This window comes from Globicephala melas, chromosome 10 (assembly GCF_963455315.2).
Source record: "Globicephala melas chromosome 10, mGloMel1.2, whole genome shotgun sequence".
Taxonomy (NCBI): domain Eukaryota; kingdom Metazoa; phylum Chordata; class Mammalia; order Artiodactyla; family Delphinidae; genus Globicephala; species Globicephala melas.
The window spans coordinates 57,150,117-57,166,297 of NC_083323.1; the positions used below are offsets into that span (position 1 = coordinate 57,150,117).

General features: G+C 52.0%; 3 protein-coding genes across 5 annotated transcripts; 1 reads left to right on the forward strand and 2 right to left on the reverse strand.

The window, feature by feature from the left end:
• Nucleotides 1-124: 124 nt before the first annotated feature.
• MARCHF9 (membrane associated ring-CH-type finger 9) lies at nucleotides 125-6,597 on the reverse strand. The gene is made up of 4 exons (XM_030866466.2): nucleotides 6,086-6,597; nucleotides 4,876-5,031; nucleotides 4,062-4,254; nucleotides 125-3,810 (listed from the first exon to the last, which is right to left on the reverse strand). The coding sequence occupies exons 1-4, from the start codon at nucleotides 6,440-6,442 to the stop codon at nucleotides 3,476-3,478; spliced, it is 1,041 nt and encodes a 346-aa protein (XP_030722326.1). The 5' UTR covers nucleotides 6,443-6,597; the 3' UTR covers nucleotides 125-3,475.
• A 2,890-nt stretch (nucleotides 6,598-9,487) lies between these two features.
• Nucleotides 9,488-12,475, forward strand: CDK4 (cyclin dependent kinase 4). Of its 3 annotated transcripts, none has more exons than XM_070046403.1 (8): nucleotides 9,488-9,706; nucleotides 10,133-10,387; nucleotides 10,551-10,686; nucleotides 10,802-10,969; nucleotides 11,134-11,243; nucleotides 11,502-11,552; nucleotides 11,693-11,828; nucleotides 12,062-12,475. In XM_070046403.1, exons 2-8 carry the CDS (start codon nucleotides 10,170-10,172, stop codon nucleotides 12,152-12,154), a joined length of 912 nt encoding a protein of 303 aa, XP_069902504.1. In that variant the 5' UTR covers nucleotides 9,488-9,706; nucleotides 10,133-10,169; the 3' UTR covers nucleotides 12,155-12,475. The 3 variants fall into 3 exon arrangements, with proteins under 3 accessions (XP_069902504.1, XP_030722333.1, XP_030722336.1); XM_030866473.3 differs by having other exon boundaries at nucleotides 10,151-10,387; XM_030866476.3 differs by lacking the exon at nucleotides 10,133-10,387 and having other exon boundaries at nucleotides 9,490-9,706.
• Nucleotides 12,476-12,478: 3 nt separating this feature from the next.
• On the reverse strand, nucleotides 12,479-16,115 carry TSPAN31 (tetraspanin 31). Its single transcript, XM_030866482.3, has 6 exons — nucleotides 15,218-16,115; nucleotides 14,508-14,675; nucleotides 14,155-14,235; nucleotides 13,724-13,855; nucleotides 13,292-13,405; nucleotides 12,479-13,191 (listed from the first exon to the last, which is right to left on the reverse strand). The coding sequence occupies exons 1-6, from the start codon at nucleotides 15,278-15,280 to the stop codon at nucleotides 13,117-13,119; spliced, it is 633 nt and encodes a 210-aa protein (XP_030722342.1). The 5' UTR covers nucleotides 15,281-16,115; the 3' UTR covers nucleotides 12,479-13,116.
• Nucleotides 16,116-16,181: the final 66 nt, after the last annotated feature.

The window sequence follows — 16,181 nt, forward strand, 5'->3', positions numbered from 1 at the left end:
GATTTAAATTACAGAACTGTGGTCTAGGTAATTTAGCAATTTTAATTTTTTATTATCTTAACTTAAAGACTAACCACAGAACTTACTATTCACTTGTCATTCTACATTTAATTATCTCCAAAATATAGAGAAGATCATTGAGGACAAGATTTATAAAAATTTGGGGGACTATCACAGGTACATGAAGAGGACTAATTATTAAATTATTCTTTATGTTTGGTCAGTTTTGCCAGACACATTTCTATCTGTAGTGGGAACAGCCAAGTCTGGCTCCCTGTAAGAGATGAAGGGGATGGTGGTGAAAAGTAGCTTCGAGGGTTAGGCTGTTAAAAGGGTGGATAGGGACTTGCTGAGACGGCCAGAGACGGCTGACTCTTTGGTAGAAGAGTGCTTTTGGAACCTGGAGTGCCAGGACCAAAGGACACCCTAGCATGGACACTCTGTCCTCTCTGGAGAAGTTGCTCCAAGGCAATTTCCTTCAGAGAAAGACAGGGATACAGAGAAGTGAAGTCAGACAGACAGGATGAAAGCCAAGTGTGGAGGTGGCCAGGAGCCCTAGGGCACCGAGGCAGGAGAAGAGGGGTGGGCAGCAGGAGCCTCTGTTTCCCTGAGTCAGCATTATCTGGCCCCCCAGAGGCTGGGCTCCGTTCTCCCCTTGTGATGTATATAGATTAACTCATCTTCCATCCAAATACATCTCTCAGCACATTCCCTGCAGCTCCTTCTGTAGCCTAGCTTACCCTCCCCGTGTCAGGACTTGTTCCCCTTCCTCCTGCTCCCCTCCACTCCAATTAGCAGATGGAGACAGAGATTTCACTTCACACTTCCCCCTCCTCTCACCACCTCAGCCCCTGCCCTAGACATGGCTCCCTGACTGCAGAAACTCCGTCAGCCACTGGCCTTCTGGGAGGTATCTATTTATGTAAGACCTACAGAGGGGCAGGGTATACCCAAGGCCCTGTGCAGAGACCAAGGTTTGTGTGCTCTTATTGCCCCTCCTCTCAGCTCCTTCTCTACTGGGTTCTCAGTCTCCACTCACGTTCCCTACCACTAAGCTCAACTTGAACCTAAGTGACCCGATATTTAGCAGTTTTGAGCTTGGAGGGGAAGTAACGCCCAGCTTCCTCTCAGACTCTTTCCCCTGGAATCACTGGGGAAGATTTTGCACACCCACACTCCTCATGGGAAAATAGGATGGCTCACTTGAGGAGGGCAGCAGTTCTTATGACCCCTCTCCTGGACAAGAATCTCTTAAAGGTGGAAAAAGGAAAGGAGAGAGGACCCTACAGATCGCTGTTCCCAACTTCCATACCGAGACCTCCAATGGTCCTGAAGGGGAGGGGAACATACCTTCTCACTGGGCCTCGTTTTAGGACGCAGGGTGGAAACAGAGGCGGTGTGTTTGTGTGTAAGCGTGCCTATGCTCTTGGGCATGTCTGAGCCTCCATGTGCGGCCATTGTAGGGGACAGCCCAGGCTTGGCACAAGCCTCAACTGTGTCATAGCTACCTAAGCCCTGTCTGCCAGGATAAGAACTAAGAGTCACTTGGATTTACTGTCTCCCTTTTGGTCTCCACCAGCTATTCTGTGAAAGGCAAATCAGTGAAGTTTGGCCCTTCTGTCTCCCCAGGTGGGGAATGTGGAAGGTTCTCTCTCTGGGAAACGATTTCCCACTGGAAAAATGGGAGGCTCAGCCTCAGTCCTCTCTCCACTTTGATCCCCTCCAAGGCTGGAGGTGATGCACTTCAACACTTCCAGGTAACTCAAACCCAAGTACAGCTTTGGTTCCTATATTCCCAGGCGAGTCTGGGTGCCAGCACCGTGGACAGCGACCAAGACCCGTTTTGGAGAGGGATGGAGAAGACCATTTCCTGGGCAAGGATATGTGACCTTTAATAGAGAAGCACTGTCCCCAAAACATCTCCAGGGAGAAGGCAGAGCAGAATCTTCCCTGAGAGAAGGACCAATAATAGGAAAGGTCTCTGGATCTGACTTAAGCAATGTTATGAAGTAATTATTTTAATTGCTGAGGGATAGTTCACATAAAAGACATCACTCATATAATACACAGCCCCAAGGCCTCGAGAGAAAGGGACCAGGCTTTAGGCTGACAATTAACCAGTCCTTCCCAAACCTTTTCTCTATAAACAACAGCCCTCTATGCTGCTGCCTCCAAGCACATCTTCCAGTTAATATCACTAGCTGGGGCACAGCAGGATCAGACCTGTGACCCTGAATTGCCACAGCAGTAGCTTAAACTGGGGTTGGAGACTCATAACTCTAGGAAATTCTGTCTGTCTTACTCCAAACGAGCCCAAATTCACTGCATACCACTTCTCTGGGTGAGCACATTACCTGGTAGGGATTACTAGAACCCACAAGATCCCCAGAACTAGAAGGATTGCTCCAGCCTTTCCCATTCCCCAGTGTTTAGGGGGGCTGGAGGAGCTCTCATTCTTGCAAATAACCACGATCCTTCACATGTGCAGTGTCTATTTCCCCTCATATTTTCCATATCTATTATAACATTTAACACGAATTTCCAAGGCTCTGTGCAACTCCAGATGAAAAACATTTTGGAATTTGTTAACCAGCTATTATTTGAAATAAATGGACCATCAACTAGTCTAGAGATCTTTTTATGCCATCACTGATTTTCTTTGCAATGGCATTCAACCTATCCCTCATTTATCCTCAGTCCAACCCTATGAGGTAGACAGGAAAACCACGGTGGAGAGATTTTTTTCTAAATCACACAACACACAGGTGTCAGGTCCACCCCTTAGATACTTCTGAGCACTGCCACCTAGCAGCCAATGTGAATTATTCACCACCAAGTGGGAGTTACACCTCCAACTCAGAATCCACTGCTGCATTTGGGATTTGCAGCCTCTGCAGAGAAAACTGCCCACACCTCCCAACCCTCCAGAAAAGCCCCAGATGAGAAAGGAGTCTCCACGTGCATATAAATGATTCTTTATGCCCTCCCCCCATGCAATGGGGGGTGGAGCAGGGGAAGTACCCCCACCCTCATGCAGGGAATGGGAGGTCAATGTATACTAGTCTTATTGCCAGCTGCCCTGTGGCCATGGGGTGGGGATTGGGGGGGTCTACAGCCCCTTTCTTCTCGCATTGGACCCCCTTCACCAAGTCACCATAGTGGAGCTGGGGGGCTGGAGGCCCTAGGAGCTGAGGTAAGGACGGTTCTCTAGGGAAGAAAAGATGCTCTCCCCACCTGCCCACTGGCTGCCGCAAGATGAGTGTGGGGAGCTGTCAGTGGGGGCTGGAATGTCATCCAGGCACCTCTACCCAGTGGGCAGTAGAAGCCAATGTCTCCAGCTTGAGGCTGCCCACAGAGATCCTCAGTGGTGGGGCAGTGTGCCCCAAACACCTTGTCCAGGTGGTACCTCCAGCAGCCATGACAGCTTATCTCTGGCTGATGCATTGTTTCAAGATCCCCACTCCTGGAGTTTAGTTCAGACTGTGGTGACCCTCATGACAACCTCGCGGCCGGAATGGGAACTGGAACGGGGATCTGGTGGCCGCAGCTGTCCAAGTAGGTGCAGGATTGTGTAACCACAGCGCTGAGGCAAGAGCGTCCGCATGCGCTGGGCGGCCAGGGGGCGGCTGGGGGCCCCAGTGGGGGGGCCCGTCCGTGAGGTCCTGGGGCCCGGCTTCCCTGCCGTCCCTCCCCCTGCATCTCCTCCTATGTCCTTGGTCTTGTCGTAATTCAGGACCTTCCACTGCTGGTTTACTGCCTGCCAGCGCTTGAAGATACGGTAGACAGAGGAGCCTTCATGGACGATGAGGCCTGAGCAAGAGGATAAGAAATCCAGGGTCAACTGCTGCCCAGACCTAGGCCAGAGGTACTTAAGCAAGCATTTCTCCAGGGGGAGGAGACAGAATTTGCAAAGGGCCTGGAGAAGCAGAGAAGGGAGATAGCCCTAAAGGCCCCCAATGGTAGAAAATGTGGCCATGAAACTGAGGGAATGGGCAGGGAAAATTAAGTGTGTGAGTTGGAGAAAGATGCTGAGCAGGTGAGAGAGAGAGAGGTATCCTCACCTATGCAGACGACATCCATGAAGCCGTACATGCCGTAGCAGATCTGAAAAAGCAGATCTTGCCGTTGCCACTTGGCTGAAGGGCTGAGTGAGGACCAGATGAGCCAGGAGATGCTGGCAACAAGGAAGAGTGAGCCCAGAACTATGGCTGCAATCTGGACCTTCTCAATGACCGTCAGGGAGATGGCCTGCCACTGTGTGGGAGAAAAGGCTCCAAAAAGTCACAGAAAGAGACAGAGGGCCAGATTAGGGTGGCCCTGAATAGAAGGATACACCAGAAGCCTTCCAGAAACCCTTCAGGCAGGATTAACAATCTGCTTCTCTGTGCCTTGATCACATCTAGAATGTGGCATCTCTCACATTGAGACCATTTTCTGTCTTATTTTAGAAAGGCATGATCAAGCAGGTGCTCTGAAGCCAGACCATCTAGGTTTGAATTCCAAATCCTTACTCCATTACTTACTGGCTGAGTAACATAACTATTAGGATTATTATGAAGATTAAAAGAGTTAATACACACCAAGAACTTGACCCATAGAAAACTCTACATGTTTGCTACCAGCAGTAGCAGCAGCACTACCATCTTTTCTTCTTTTGTTATCCCAGGGCCTGGAACACAGGTGGCGCCCAATAAATGTCTTTGTGAGTAAATGAAGGAAGGGAGGATTTACAGACAGATACTAAATTATTGCAATGGTAGGGAGGGTGACTTTGAAATCAAGAGTAAATGGATAAATAGGCTTCCTGGAGGGTCCTTGATTCTAATTGCTGAAAGGCCCTTGCCCCAGTCTCAGAGTTCTCCCCTTGCACCTCACCTGCAAGGGATTCTTGGTGCTGATCGCCAGGACCTGGTACTTGAAGTAGCAGAGCTCACAGCTCCAGGAGCCCCGCTCGCTGATCCAGCGGATGAGGCAGGGCTGGTGCGTGCAGCGCACGGAGCCGTCGCAGCGGCAGGGGCTCAGGAGCTCCCCCTGGAGGAAGAGTGAGGAGGGTTCCTGTCAGCTATCGCCACCCGACCCCAGTCCTCTCCACTACAGGAGAGGAAAACCTCCTCTCCAGGTCAGTCTCCCACCTTAAAAAAAAAAAAAAAAAAAAAATCAGGCTTTTCACCCAAAACAAGGCAAGAAGCTAAGGCTGCACCCTAAAAGAAAAAAATTAGAGCTCAAGGTAAACTTCCCTGGCCCAATAGAAGAGACATGGAAAGGGACTGGGGGGCGGGGGAGGGTTGGCCGGTGAATACTGGGTCTTCCCTGTTTCCAGAGTTTGAGAAGGGTGCTCTTTAAAGGTTCCCAAATGGAAGGCTACCACTTAGGATCTGGAGAGACAGGAGGGCAGGGTCAGAGCTTCTGAGCCATGCCTTCCTAACCCACTCCTCATCACTGTAAAGTATTTCACAGATGTGGTGCAGACTGGGATAGGTTACAGTCCTCAGTTTCCACGTATCAAAAAGGGGGAAATCCTAAGGGTGTGAGTGGAGGGTGTTCCCCTTTAATCAAAGAGTAATTTCTCACGACATAGAGACCCCCCCCCATACTATCCCGGGACAACTTTGTCCATAACATTTAAACAGAGGATATTCTTCGGAATGAGAAGGAAAGTTGTGGAATGGGAAATGAAGAAAAGTGCCCCACGTAGAGAACTATCGAGGAAGGCAAGGGCACCGGCTGGACCCCTCCCTTCAAGAAGCATTATTCTCTCTGCCCACCTCTCAGAGGATAGGCCCTCTCAGCCTACAGAGACCCTGGGGTGAGAGAAGTGGGCGAGAAAGGGTGTCTCGGTTAAGGGGAGAGATTTTGAACCCTCCCAGGAGAAAGCCCCACCCCTTCCTGGGGACCCCTGATCCCCCTCCACGCCAAATCTGCGCTCCCGGAGTCTCCAGCCAAGCCCCCCAACCTCACTCCATTTCCACCCCGGGCGCTGGGTCCCGCCCAGCTTCCTCAGGCCCCGCCCCCTGTTCCCGGTCTCCCCGGGCGCCCCAGGTGCGCGCCCCACCCCTCCCTGCGCCGCCGGATGCCCGGGCCTTACCTGCTCCGGGCCCTGGAAGCAAATTCGGCACTGGGGGGTTCGGAGCCCGCTGTCCAGGCTGCTGCTGAGCGACAGGGCGTCCAGCGCGCCCGGGGGCGGCGGCGGCGGCGCGGGCGGCGGCGGGGGTCCGGCCCGCGGCTCCTTGTCGCCGGCCAGGCCCCGGACCCTCGGCTGGGACCCGTAGTACTCCTCTTCGTCTCCGTCGCCGTCCCGGGTCGAGCAGCCGGCGAAGGGCGCCCAGCCGCAGCCGCCTCCCCCGCCCCCCCGGGGCTGCGGCTCGGCCCGGGGCCGCCCCCCGCCCGTCAGCACCAGCAGCTTCAGCTCGTTCAGGAACATGCGGAGCCGAGACTTGAGCATCGTCCGGGCGCCGGGGGGCGGGGGGCGGCGTGCAAGGGGGACTCTCGGGCGGCTGGGGGAAGGGAGAGGACAAGGCCGGGAAGGGGGCGCGCGCTGGAGAGCCGAGCCCGGCCGGGGTCTTCGGGGCCTGCGAGAGCCGTTCACTGCTGCCACAGCCGGGGTTGCGGGGCTTGCGGGGCCGAGAGGGCTGGCGGCCCGGGGGCGGGGGGGCGGGCAGCCATGGCCGGGGCAGTGGGCGGGGAGGGGGGCTCAGGGTGTCGCGCCCCGCGGGTCCGGGTCCGGGGCGGGCCGGGCTCCCGGGGTTACGCGCCCCGGTCCTCCTGCGGCGGGGCCGCCCCCCATCGCCGTCCTCCTGGCCCCAGTCCCGCTCCGGCTCGCGGCTCCGGCTCGGCCCGTGCGCTCGGCGGTGGCAAATGGCGGCTCCTTCCGGCGGCGGCGGCGGCGGAGACCCCCCCGGAGCGGCGGGCGGGCGGGGCGGGAGCCGGGGAGCCGGTGAGGGATGGAGGGAGGGGCGGGGCGGGGAAGGGGAGAGGAGGAGAAGTGGCCGCGGCTGCGCATCCCCGCCCTGCCCGGCACGAGCAGGTGTCCCCAGAGGCGGGGGCGAGTGTGCGAGCCCGGGGGAGGGTGGAGGGAGAGGAGTGGCCAAGGAAAGGGGTGTGCGCTCGGGTAGAATAGGTGTGTGAATGGGTGTGTGTGTGTTGGGGGGGGTGAGCGGGTGAGGATGGAAGGTGAGTGGTTAAAGACGCAGGTGCACCAGGGAGGGAGAGGCTTGTGCAAAATGGGAGTGTGCAACGAAAGCAAGCTATGCAACTGTCAGAGGTGAGTGAGCAAGAGATGGACTCAAGCAATAAACACTTTTACACAAAAGACTGAAAAGTGTGCACGGTGTGTGACTATGGAAAAGAGATGAGTGTGTAAGAGATCGAATTGGATTGTAAGAGAAACAGAAGTGTGTAATTGTAATGTGTGAGGGAGGTGAGTGAGCAAGGGAGACTGGAGTGCTAAAGGGATGAGTGTCTTTCCTGGTATTCTCCTGATCCACCACCACTGCAACTGAAGTGAACAATACGTAACACACACACATGCTTAGCTCTTTGCTTTTATGGGGGTCTTGACCCTGAGAACCAGTTGTACCCCCTCATCACATTATTTCTGCCTTACACTTACATTCTCCCTCTCCTCTCCTTTTCAGTGCTTAGAGAAAAGGAATTCCAGGGGAGCTCACTGTATCAAACACAATGGAAAAAACTAATTACTGAAAGAGTAATTAACAGGAGAAGGGAGGGTATGTAATCAGGGACAGACTGTCAAACTAAAGATCCTCAACAGAAAGTGATTAAGGAGAGTAATGCTCTTATGAAGCATTCAAATATTTTGGATGGTGGATGAATGAATCAGAAAAAGGGGCTGGAACCCAAGTCAACATAGAGGATGACTTCTATTTTAAAAACAGTGAGTGGAGGGTGAGGCTAAAGTGGACCCTGCTGGTGTAGGATGGAAGTTTGACACACTCAAGAGACACTTAGCCTTCCAGAAGGTTTACAAACCAACCAATCCTAGCAAAATAGCCAATGAAACATACTCCTCACAAGCCCCTTAGCCAGTTAGGACCTTGAGATTTTTCTTACTAGTGTCCTAGTTGCCTTTGCCAGCAAGGGCCCAGAACTACAACCAGCAGAATGCAAAGAGGGGGAATCTATACTGACATGTCTTCCATTTTGCCCTGGAGCATGGTTTATATGAATCTCAAGCCTGAACTCTTACATCCTCAGGCAGATGGTTAAGGAGAATAGAAGTTAGGGCACAAGGAGAGCAAATAGAGTAATAGAATGGTTTCAGATTTTAGACAGTTTATCATACATGAGACACTGATTCCTTCCTTCCCTTATTCCCATTCACCCAAAGGGTTGGGAGATAAAGAAGTTGGAGCCGGTAAGACAAGGGAAGTCAGAGAAACTTGCCTGTTGTCTACCTAGATGTCTGTGAACAGAGGCTATTTGGGAAAAGTCTGTTCTGAGGAGGGGCAAGGGCTAAGAAAGCTTGCGATAGGGGAAAAAAGGGAAACACAATGACCCCATATAAGGAGTCACAAGGTTTTGCAGAAGGGCACAGTCATTTTCATGCAGCGTGGTGGTAACTTCCTTGCACATGCTCACTCCTATATCTATCCATCTATATGTGCTGTATATAGTATCATACACATATATATACACATACACACATATGTCATAGCATCTTACTGCAGAAAAGAACCTTAAAGGTCAAGTATTCCTGTTTCCAGCTCATCAATAACTTCTCTGCCAGAAGGTATCTGGTCTCTGCCTTAACACTCCCAGGAAAAGGTGAAAGTTGAGAAGAGGGAAGGGTATTACCTTGCCACTCTTCCTGTTGGATTACTGTATTAATCTTCCTTCCATCAATCCTTTAATCCTAGTTTCGCCCTCATATGGGTACTGTCTACTCCCTATTTTATATGACCACATATAAAATATGTGGCTATATCTTTACAGATAGCCTTATCACTAGTTTAAAGGACACAAACAAAACCCCCACATAAATACAGGAAGCAGGACTCAGTAAAAATTTGTTGAATGAGTGAAACAAAGACACAAATGAGAATATGTTTTTCCGATAGCGGTGGAGCAGAAAGACGACAGCACCACCTCCCGTCCCCCGACCCACCTCCCCACAAGCAGAGAGAGTGAGAGACGGGTAGTGAGACTGGAGATGCACTCAGGCTCGGCTTCCAGCCCAGTGTTGGGAATCCTGGGTGGCCCAGGTTGCCATGGCATCGCGTTGGACTCCACCCTCTCTCTTCTCCCGCCCCAGCCCCGATCCAGAGTTACGGCAGCCAGTCACGTGCCCTGCTGCGTAACCACACCTCTGCTTCTCCAAGCAATGTCAAGCGGTCACGTGTGATAGCAACAGATCACGTGGTTGCCATCGCCCCTCCGCCCCTTTCCCCTCCCCGCCCCCTTCCCGTTCAAAGCCGCTCCCGGCTGCCCCTCTGCGCCTGAGTAGTATGGTCACGTGCTCCGAACGTCCGGCGTTCTCCCCGCCCCCTCGATTTCCGCGCGCCTCTTTGGCAGCTGGTCACATGGTGAGGGTGGGGGTAAAGGGGGCCGCTCTAGCCTGTGGCCTGTGTCTATGGTCGGGCCCGTAGCGTCCAGCTGCCCCGAACCGAGCTCTAGTGTATGGCGCGGCAGGAACCGGCTCCGGGGCCCCGATAACGGGCCGCCCCCGCAGCTCCAGACACGGGGTGAGGTAAGTGTAGCCCTTTCCAGGAATGGAGACCATACTCGCCCTCCACGGCTTCCTACGCGGGTTGGTTATGGAAGGGTCGCTCGAGGGCGGGAAGTGGGGCAGGGTGTGATATGTGCCTTTGTGGCCGTAGGAAGGTGCAATTTCAGGGACTGGGTGTAGGGTCTTCGATGTAGGGAGTGTGTCGTGTGGCATTTACCTTGTGCGGGGTTCGATCGCCCCAAAGGAAAATGCATTTTTTTATTCTAGGAGCTCACGCGGCTGGAGGGGTTGGGGTTAGGGTCATTGTGTTACCTGGGAGTCGGCATCATGGAAGTTTGGGAAAGGGACGGGATGCTGTTGGTGTTGTCTTTGTGATGTCTTTTGTGGGAGTCACTTTGTTGCTGCAGGCTCATACCATCCGAACTGTGGAAGGAATTTCGGTGGTAGGAGTCTCTGTGATTGTAGGGTCTCCTCTGGTCTGAGAATGGCTACCCCTCGATATGAGCCAGTGGCTGAGATTGGTGTTGGTGCCTATGGGACGGTGTATAAGGCCCGTGATCCCCACAGTGGCCACTTTGTGGCCCTCAAGAGCGTAAGAGTCCCCAATGGAGGAGGTGCTGGAGGGGGCCTGCCCATCAGCACAGTCCGTGAGGTGGCTTTACTGCGGCGGCTGGAGGCTTTTGAGCATCCCAATGTTGTGCGGTGAGAAGATGGAGGGTTGGGAGTGGGTAGTAAAAGGGAAAAGACAACCTAACCTATAGGTGTGGAGTGGTGGTCAGGAGAGAAGTGGGGACCCTGAGGGAATAGAGGAGGCCATGTTGGGTCAAAGATGATTGCACAGTGAGTTACCATTTGTTCCGGACAGGCTGATGGACGTCTGTGCCACAGCCCGAACTGACCGGGAGACCAAAGTGACCCTGGTGTTTGAGCATGTGGACCAAGACCTAAGGACATATCTGGACAAGGCACCCCCGCCAGGCTTGCCAGTGGAGACCATCAAGGTGAGTAAGGTGGGCAGACACTGAGAGGTAGATTGGGACCTTTGTAGTAGCATCTGTTGTGATTTCAGGTATGGTACCTAGTTCAGTTTCTCTGTACCTCCCCCTTCCAAACCAGGATCTGATGCGCCAGTTTCTAAGAGGCCTAGATTTCCTTCATGCCAACTGCATCGTTCATCGAGACTTGAAGCCAGAGAACATTCTGGTGACGAGTGGTGGGACAGTCAAGCTGGCCGACTTCGGCCTGGCCAGAATCTACAGCTACCAGATGGCACTTACACCTGTGGTCAGTAGAATGATGGCAGCCAAAATGGGTTCTGGCTGGGGGAGGAGAGTGATTGCCCATAGCAGTTGAGAAGGCATGTGTTTGTCACATCCTTGACTTTAGTGAAGCAGTTGTGCTTCAGGGTAATTCGTAGGGCCCTCATCCACTCTTCTTATTCCCGTTAGGTTGTTACACTCTGGTACCGTGCTCCGGAAGTTCTTTTGCAGTCTACATACGCAACACCTGTGGACATGTGGAGTGTTGGCTGTATCTTTGCAGAGATGTTTCGTCGAAAGTATGGGGCCCAAGTATCCTGAACATCTTGAATTTCCCAAATCTCATATTCGTAAACCACATCCATCCCCTGCCCACTCTTCCACTTGAATTCTGGCCACCTGGTCCATAACCAGCAGGTCTGAAATGTCGTGGGATTAGGAATTTCGTAACCCTTTATTCTTCTTACCCTATGTTTTGAGCCACTAAGCAGTAGTCGTTCTACTACCGTATCTTTGAAAATGACTGCTACCTAAATGAATGTCTCTTTTCACCTTAGGCCTCTCTTCTGTGGAAACTCTGAAGCTGACCAGTTAGGCAAAATCTTTGAGTAAGTGACCTGCAGAGGGGAAGAGTTTTCCATTCTGAGTCCTTCTCTTTCTGCTGAGCCCTGAATGGCAACTGGCTCTGCCCCTGGAGATGGGGGCTGGAGAAGGGCCCTCCTGACCAGAATTCTCCTGTTCCCCATAGCCTGATCGGACTGCCCCCAGAGGATGACTGGCCCCGAGATGTGTCTCTACCCCGAGGAGCCTTTTCCCCTAGAGGGCCCCGCCCCGTGCAGTCGGTGGTACCTGAGATGGAAGAGTCTGGAGCACAGCTGCTGCTGGTACTGGGCTTGGGCGTGGGCATAGGGTGAGATTGGGGTGGAAAATGGAGCAGGATAAAAGGGACCCAAACACATGGTGGTTACTGAGACTTGTTGGTGGATGGGCTAGTTTTTATTGCTGCTTTGAATGGCTGTCCACAAAGAGGGATATAGAAAATAGCTCATCCCTGGTATTGTTGGGGGTGAGCGGAAGTCTTTTTTCATGGTTTTCTGACCTTTGCCTCCCTTCTCAGGAGATGCTGACTTTTAACCCACACAAGCGGATCTCTGCCTTCCGAGCCCTGCAGCACTCCTATCTACATAAGGCAGAAGGTAACCCAGAGTGAGCCATGGAATGGTTGCAGCAGAACCAAGAGAAGAGAAGCCAACATTTCCCTTCCTTTGAACATTTGAGTGGAGAGCCCCCCACTAAGAAGGTGATCCTCTGCCTTCATCTCTGAGGCTATGGAGACGACTCCAACTTTTTATAGAGAATATTTTGCTGCCTTAATGACATTCCCCTCCCACCCCTCCTTTTGAGGCTTATCCTCCTCTTGCCCCCTCTGTGTCCTTACGCTAAGGGGTATGTCCCTTGTTCTTCCCCTTCCCTATACCTTGATATTGGGATCCTTTTTTATACAGGAAAAACAACAAAACAAAGAAATCTGGTCTTTTTTTTTTTTTTTTTTTTAATGTTTCTTTCTCTGGTTGGCTTTGCCGTTTGGGGATTTGAAAAAACCATTTGGAAGATGGAACTTCCCCGCACATTCTCCTTAGGTCACAGGGCCTACATAGTCAGTGGAGCCCCTCAACTAACTAAAGAGAAGAAAAGGCACTTACGTTGCTTCTTTGATTATGGAGTTTAAATGGTTTTTATTTTTATATTCACTGAACTTCCCCAAACCGAGTCCTGCTTATTACAAGAGTGCTTGGTTTTCTCTCTGGATCTGTCCCTGATTTACTCTTGGAGCAAAGATGTGTTGAGATGGTCTAGTATGTGGAAGGGAGAAGAGGGGAAACAGCCAAGAATGACTCCAATCCCCATCCCATTTCATGCACTGCCAGGAGCTTCCCATATTCACTTAGGGAGAGAGGAAGGAAGGTTTTTCTTTATTCCTTATAATCTTACTCCCAACAAAAGATGCCAAGGCATAAAGCCTAGCTATTCAGTCATCTTTAGGGAGCATAGCAAAGGGCCTTTCCTTTTTCTCAAACAAAAAGGGCTGTAGACCCCAGGTTTTCCCTAAGGGAGGAAGAAAAAGCTTAGGGAAAGCAGACAGCAGGAGAGAAGTCAGAAGGATCCAAAGTCTCATAGAAAGGCACTGGGGTTGGCTCGAGGATCCTTCTGATTCCGAAATCTCATTGCTAGCCACATACCAAGGATCTGTAGAAGCAAAGGGAAAGAGATAAGCACCATTTCTGAATCTCTGGGGCTAAGCCTTAGAGATGCAGAGAAAGGACATAAGGGAACTAGAGAATGTTACCTCTGTAAAGCTAAAGAAGAGCCCAACGCCCCCCAGGATTTTCAGGGCTTCGTCGGAATGCTTAAGAAACTTCTCTCCACACATCTGGCACGTGGGGCTCCGGCTCTTGCAGATCTGAGGATAAAACACACGTACGTGTGTCTGAGGATGCAGAATCGTTACAGTGCTCTATCCTAATATCTATGGTGAATGACCCTAGAAACTATCTTCCAGTTCCTGATCAGTACCCTACAGACTGGAATCTCACTTGGCTAATTCTCTAGTCTCTGTATCCACCCCACCACTCCCACCAGCACACAGCCCCAATACAAGTGAGCTACTAGAGAGAGGCAATCACGTTCAAACTCAAATCTGCCAATTTGGGCATTGGCCTTGCCCAGTGTCAGTCCATTCCCGCCCTGGCACCCTGCACACTTTCCCACACCAACTCACTGCAGTGCAGAAAGCATAATCTTGTTGGTCTAGGGTTGTGAGGTTGAACAGGCCACAGCAATCAAAACTTCTTTCCAGTTCATCCCGGGTCTTGTTGCTCATGACCCACCAGGAAGCATTGATGACATCTGTCTGCAGGGTACAGGCAGAAGAAAATTACTTGCTGCTAACCTTAAGAACCCCCTACATCGTGATCCCAGTTCGAGTAAAGGGAGTTAACATCCTTCAGAAGCAAAGGTGCAGACACAATGATAGCTACCCACTTCCTCTGGATCGTCCTCATGGACAATTAGCCAGACATCCCAGAGGAAGCAAATGGCTCCAGATGCTGGAAGTAGTGGACCTAAGAATGACCTTTGGGGCCAGACTGAGAGTAGAGTTAGAGGTTAGAGGCGGAAAAAAATCAAGTACCTGAAAGGGCACCCTCTTACCTGTTTGCTTAGGTTAATAGCCAGACATGAGCAAGAGATTCCAAACTGGAAGATGAAGACCAAACCAAGGATGATCATGTACTGAGAGGAAGAGTTATGGGAAAAAAAAAAAAAGTCCTAGATTCTTTTATGTTCCACCTATAATAACTATCTGATCTAGTCATAGAACTTATAAAATTATGTCAGTTGGAAACAATAAAATCATCAGCTTCTGTTTCATAGAGTATGGTATAAGGGAGGGCAAGGAGGCATATCCCCAAGGTGCCTGAGGCCTCCTACCCTTGTCACTAACTTCTTAGCTGACTCGGCCCTCCCACGAGCCCCAGTGCCCCCATCAGTTCAGGTCAGGATACAAAGAACAGCAGTACTTGGTGGTGGTTGACAGCACCCACCAGTCCAGCCACCGCGATGAGAAGAAGGAAGACTCCCACAACGATGACTCCTCCGATGATGTGGATGCTGGACACCAGACCCAGGCCCCTAGCCCAAGCAGCCACTCCAATGAGCAACAAGCCTACCAGCTATGGGAAACAGAGCAGGTACATCTCAAAAGAATTCTAGTGTGCACCACAGCCAAAGGCCATGGCCGGGGAGGGGGGGCGGGGCCCGGAGGTTGGACAAAAAAGAACTGAGTTTTGTGTGAATGAAGGAGAGGAGGTGCTACTATCAGGGCCGGGAGCATCCCTGGGCGTTCCTCCCATCAGAGGTCAGAACGGCTGGGATAGGGGTGGGAGGTGGCAGGGATAGTAGAGTCTATGAATGTAAAATGGAACGTTTAGCTTCATCCATCACTTCTATTTGGGAGAAACTTAAGTTCACAAGAGGGAGGGCTGGGCCTTTAAGCCCACAGCCTTCAGTTCATTACCCCCACCCCCAGACAAACCCTCTGATCACCGGAAGTCTCCCCTCATCCCACGGAAGTCCCCAGGAATTCCCTCTTCGCCGGAAGTTCCCGGGAATCTTCCCGGAATCCCCAGTACACCCCTCTCCCCATGGAAGTACCCTAGAGATTCTCCCTGCTCGCTTTTCCGCCCTGAAGCTTCCCCCACCTCCAAAACCTCACCATGTAGACTACGTTGAGCGCGCACAGCGCATTCTTGGAGCAGGCAAAGCCTCCGCAAACCATCTCCCCAGCTTTGGGGACCCAAGTGGTCCCAAGGACTTGGGGGGAGGGTCGTGGGTACCGTCTTCTTGGACCCCGACAGCTTCTGTCTCTTTAAATCGAGTCCAGCCAAACCCAATCCTCTGCGCCTGCACCGTCCCACCCCTGCCTTTGCATTGGCGAAACTCGGGGCTAATCCAGGACGTCGATGGCCTGAATGCCAATCAATCTGCATTGCGTCACTGAACCGCCTGCCGGCCCCTCCTTTAGGTTCTTTATTGGATGAAACTTAAAACTGGGGGCAGGGCTTCCAGAGATTCTCAAAGTGACCAGAGCCTAAACTTCAAAACCCCGGATTGAAAACAGAGCTTTCTGTGGTGGCAGCTGGAAGAGGTCTTATCCGAGGGAGGAGGCTCTAGAGAAACTCCGGTGAAGAGAGAGAAGGTGCCGGTGAAGAGAGAGAAGGTGCCGCTTCGAGGGCCGGGTGAAAGGGCTCCTCCCCTCAAGGGAGTGCCCTCCCGCCCCTTTCCCCTTCTCCTGCAGTGACTTCATGATGACGCCCTCGTTCGCTGCTATTGCGTCACACGCTGGAACACCCAGAGAAGCAAAATATTGAGCTATTTACCCCGGCTACAGAGGCCCCGGGTTGGGCACAGCGACACCTAGCAAATACATGTTTGCAAGTGCGTCCACTGGTACACATAGTCTGTTCCATATCCCCTCCTAACGGGATGTGTGAACATGCTAGACATTCAATATGAAAAACAGCAGCCTCGGGCCAGCGCATTCCTGTATGTGACAAAGCCACAGGTACAGACATGAGTGTGCTGGAGTCTTCAGAGTACATGCCTGATCCTGGGCGCGTTAAAAAAAAAAAAAAAAAGACAAAGGGAGGGGTCTGGAATATGCATAAATATGAGGGGAA

Coding starts and splice junctions, on each gene's coding strand:
- MARCHF9 (XM_030866466.2), bottom strand. CDS start 6,442: ATGCTCAAGTCTCGGCTCCGCATGTTCCTGAACGAGCTGAAGCTGCTG. Junction 5,032..6,085: donor GCTTCCAGGGCCCGGAGCAG/GTAAGGCCCGGG, acceptor CTCTTCCTCCAG/GGGGAGCTCCTGAGCCCCTG. Junction 4,255..4,875: donor GCACCAAGAATCCCTTGCAG/GTGAGGTGCAAG, acceptor TCTCCCACACAG/TGGCAGGCCATCTCCCTGAC.
- CDK4 (XM_070046403.1), top strand. CDS start 10,170: ATGGCTACCCCTCGATATGAGCCAGTGGCTGAGATTGGTGTTGGTGCC. Junction 10,388..10,550: donor GAGCATCCCAATGTTGTGCG/GTGAGAAGATGG, acceptor TGTTCCGGACAG/GCTGATGGACGTCTGTGCCA. Junction 10,687..10,801: donor TGCCAGTGGAGACCATCAAG/GTGAGTAAGGTG, acceptor CTTCCAAACCAG/GATCTGATGCGCCAGTTTCT.
- TSPAN31 (XM_030866482.3), bottom strand. CDS start 15,280: ATGGTTTGCGGAGGCTTTGCCTGCTCCAAGAATGCGCTGTGCGCGCTC. Junction 13,406..13,723: donor ATTATGCTTTCTGCACTGCA/GTGAGTTGGTGT, acceptor TTTTATCCTCAG/ATCTGCAAGAGCCGGAGCCC. Junction 13,192..13,291: donor TCTTCTTTAGCTTTACAGAG/GTAACATTCTCT, acceptor TTGCTTCTACAG/ATCCTTGGTATGTGGCTAGC.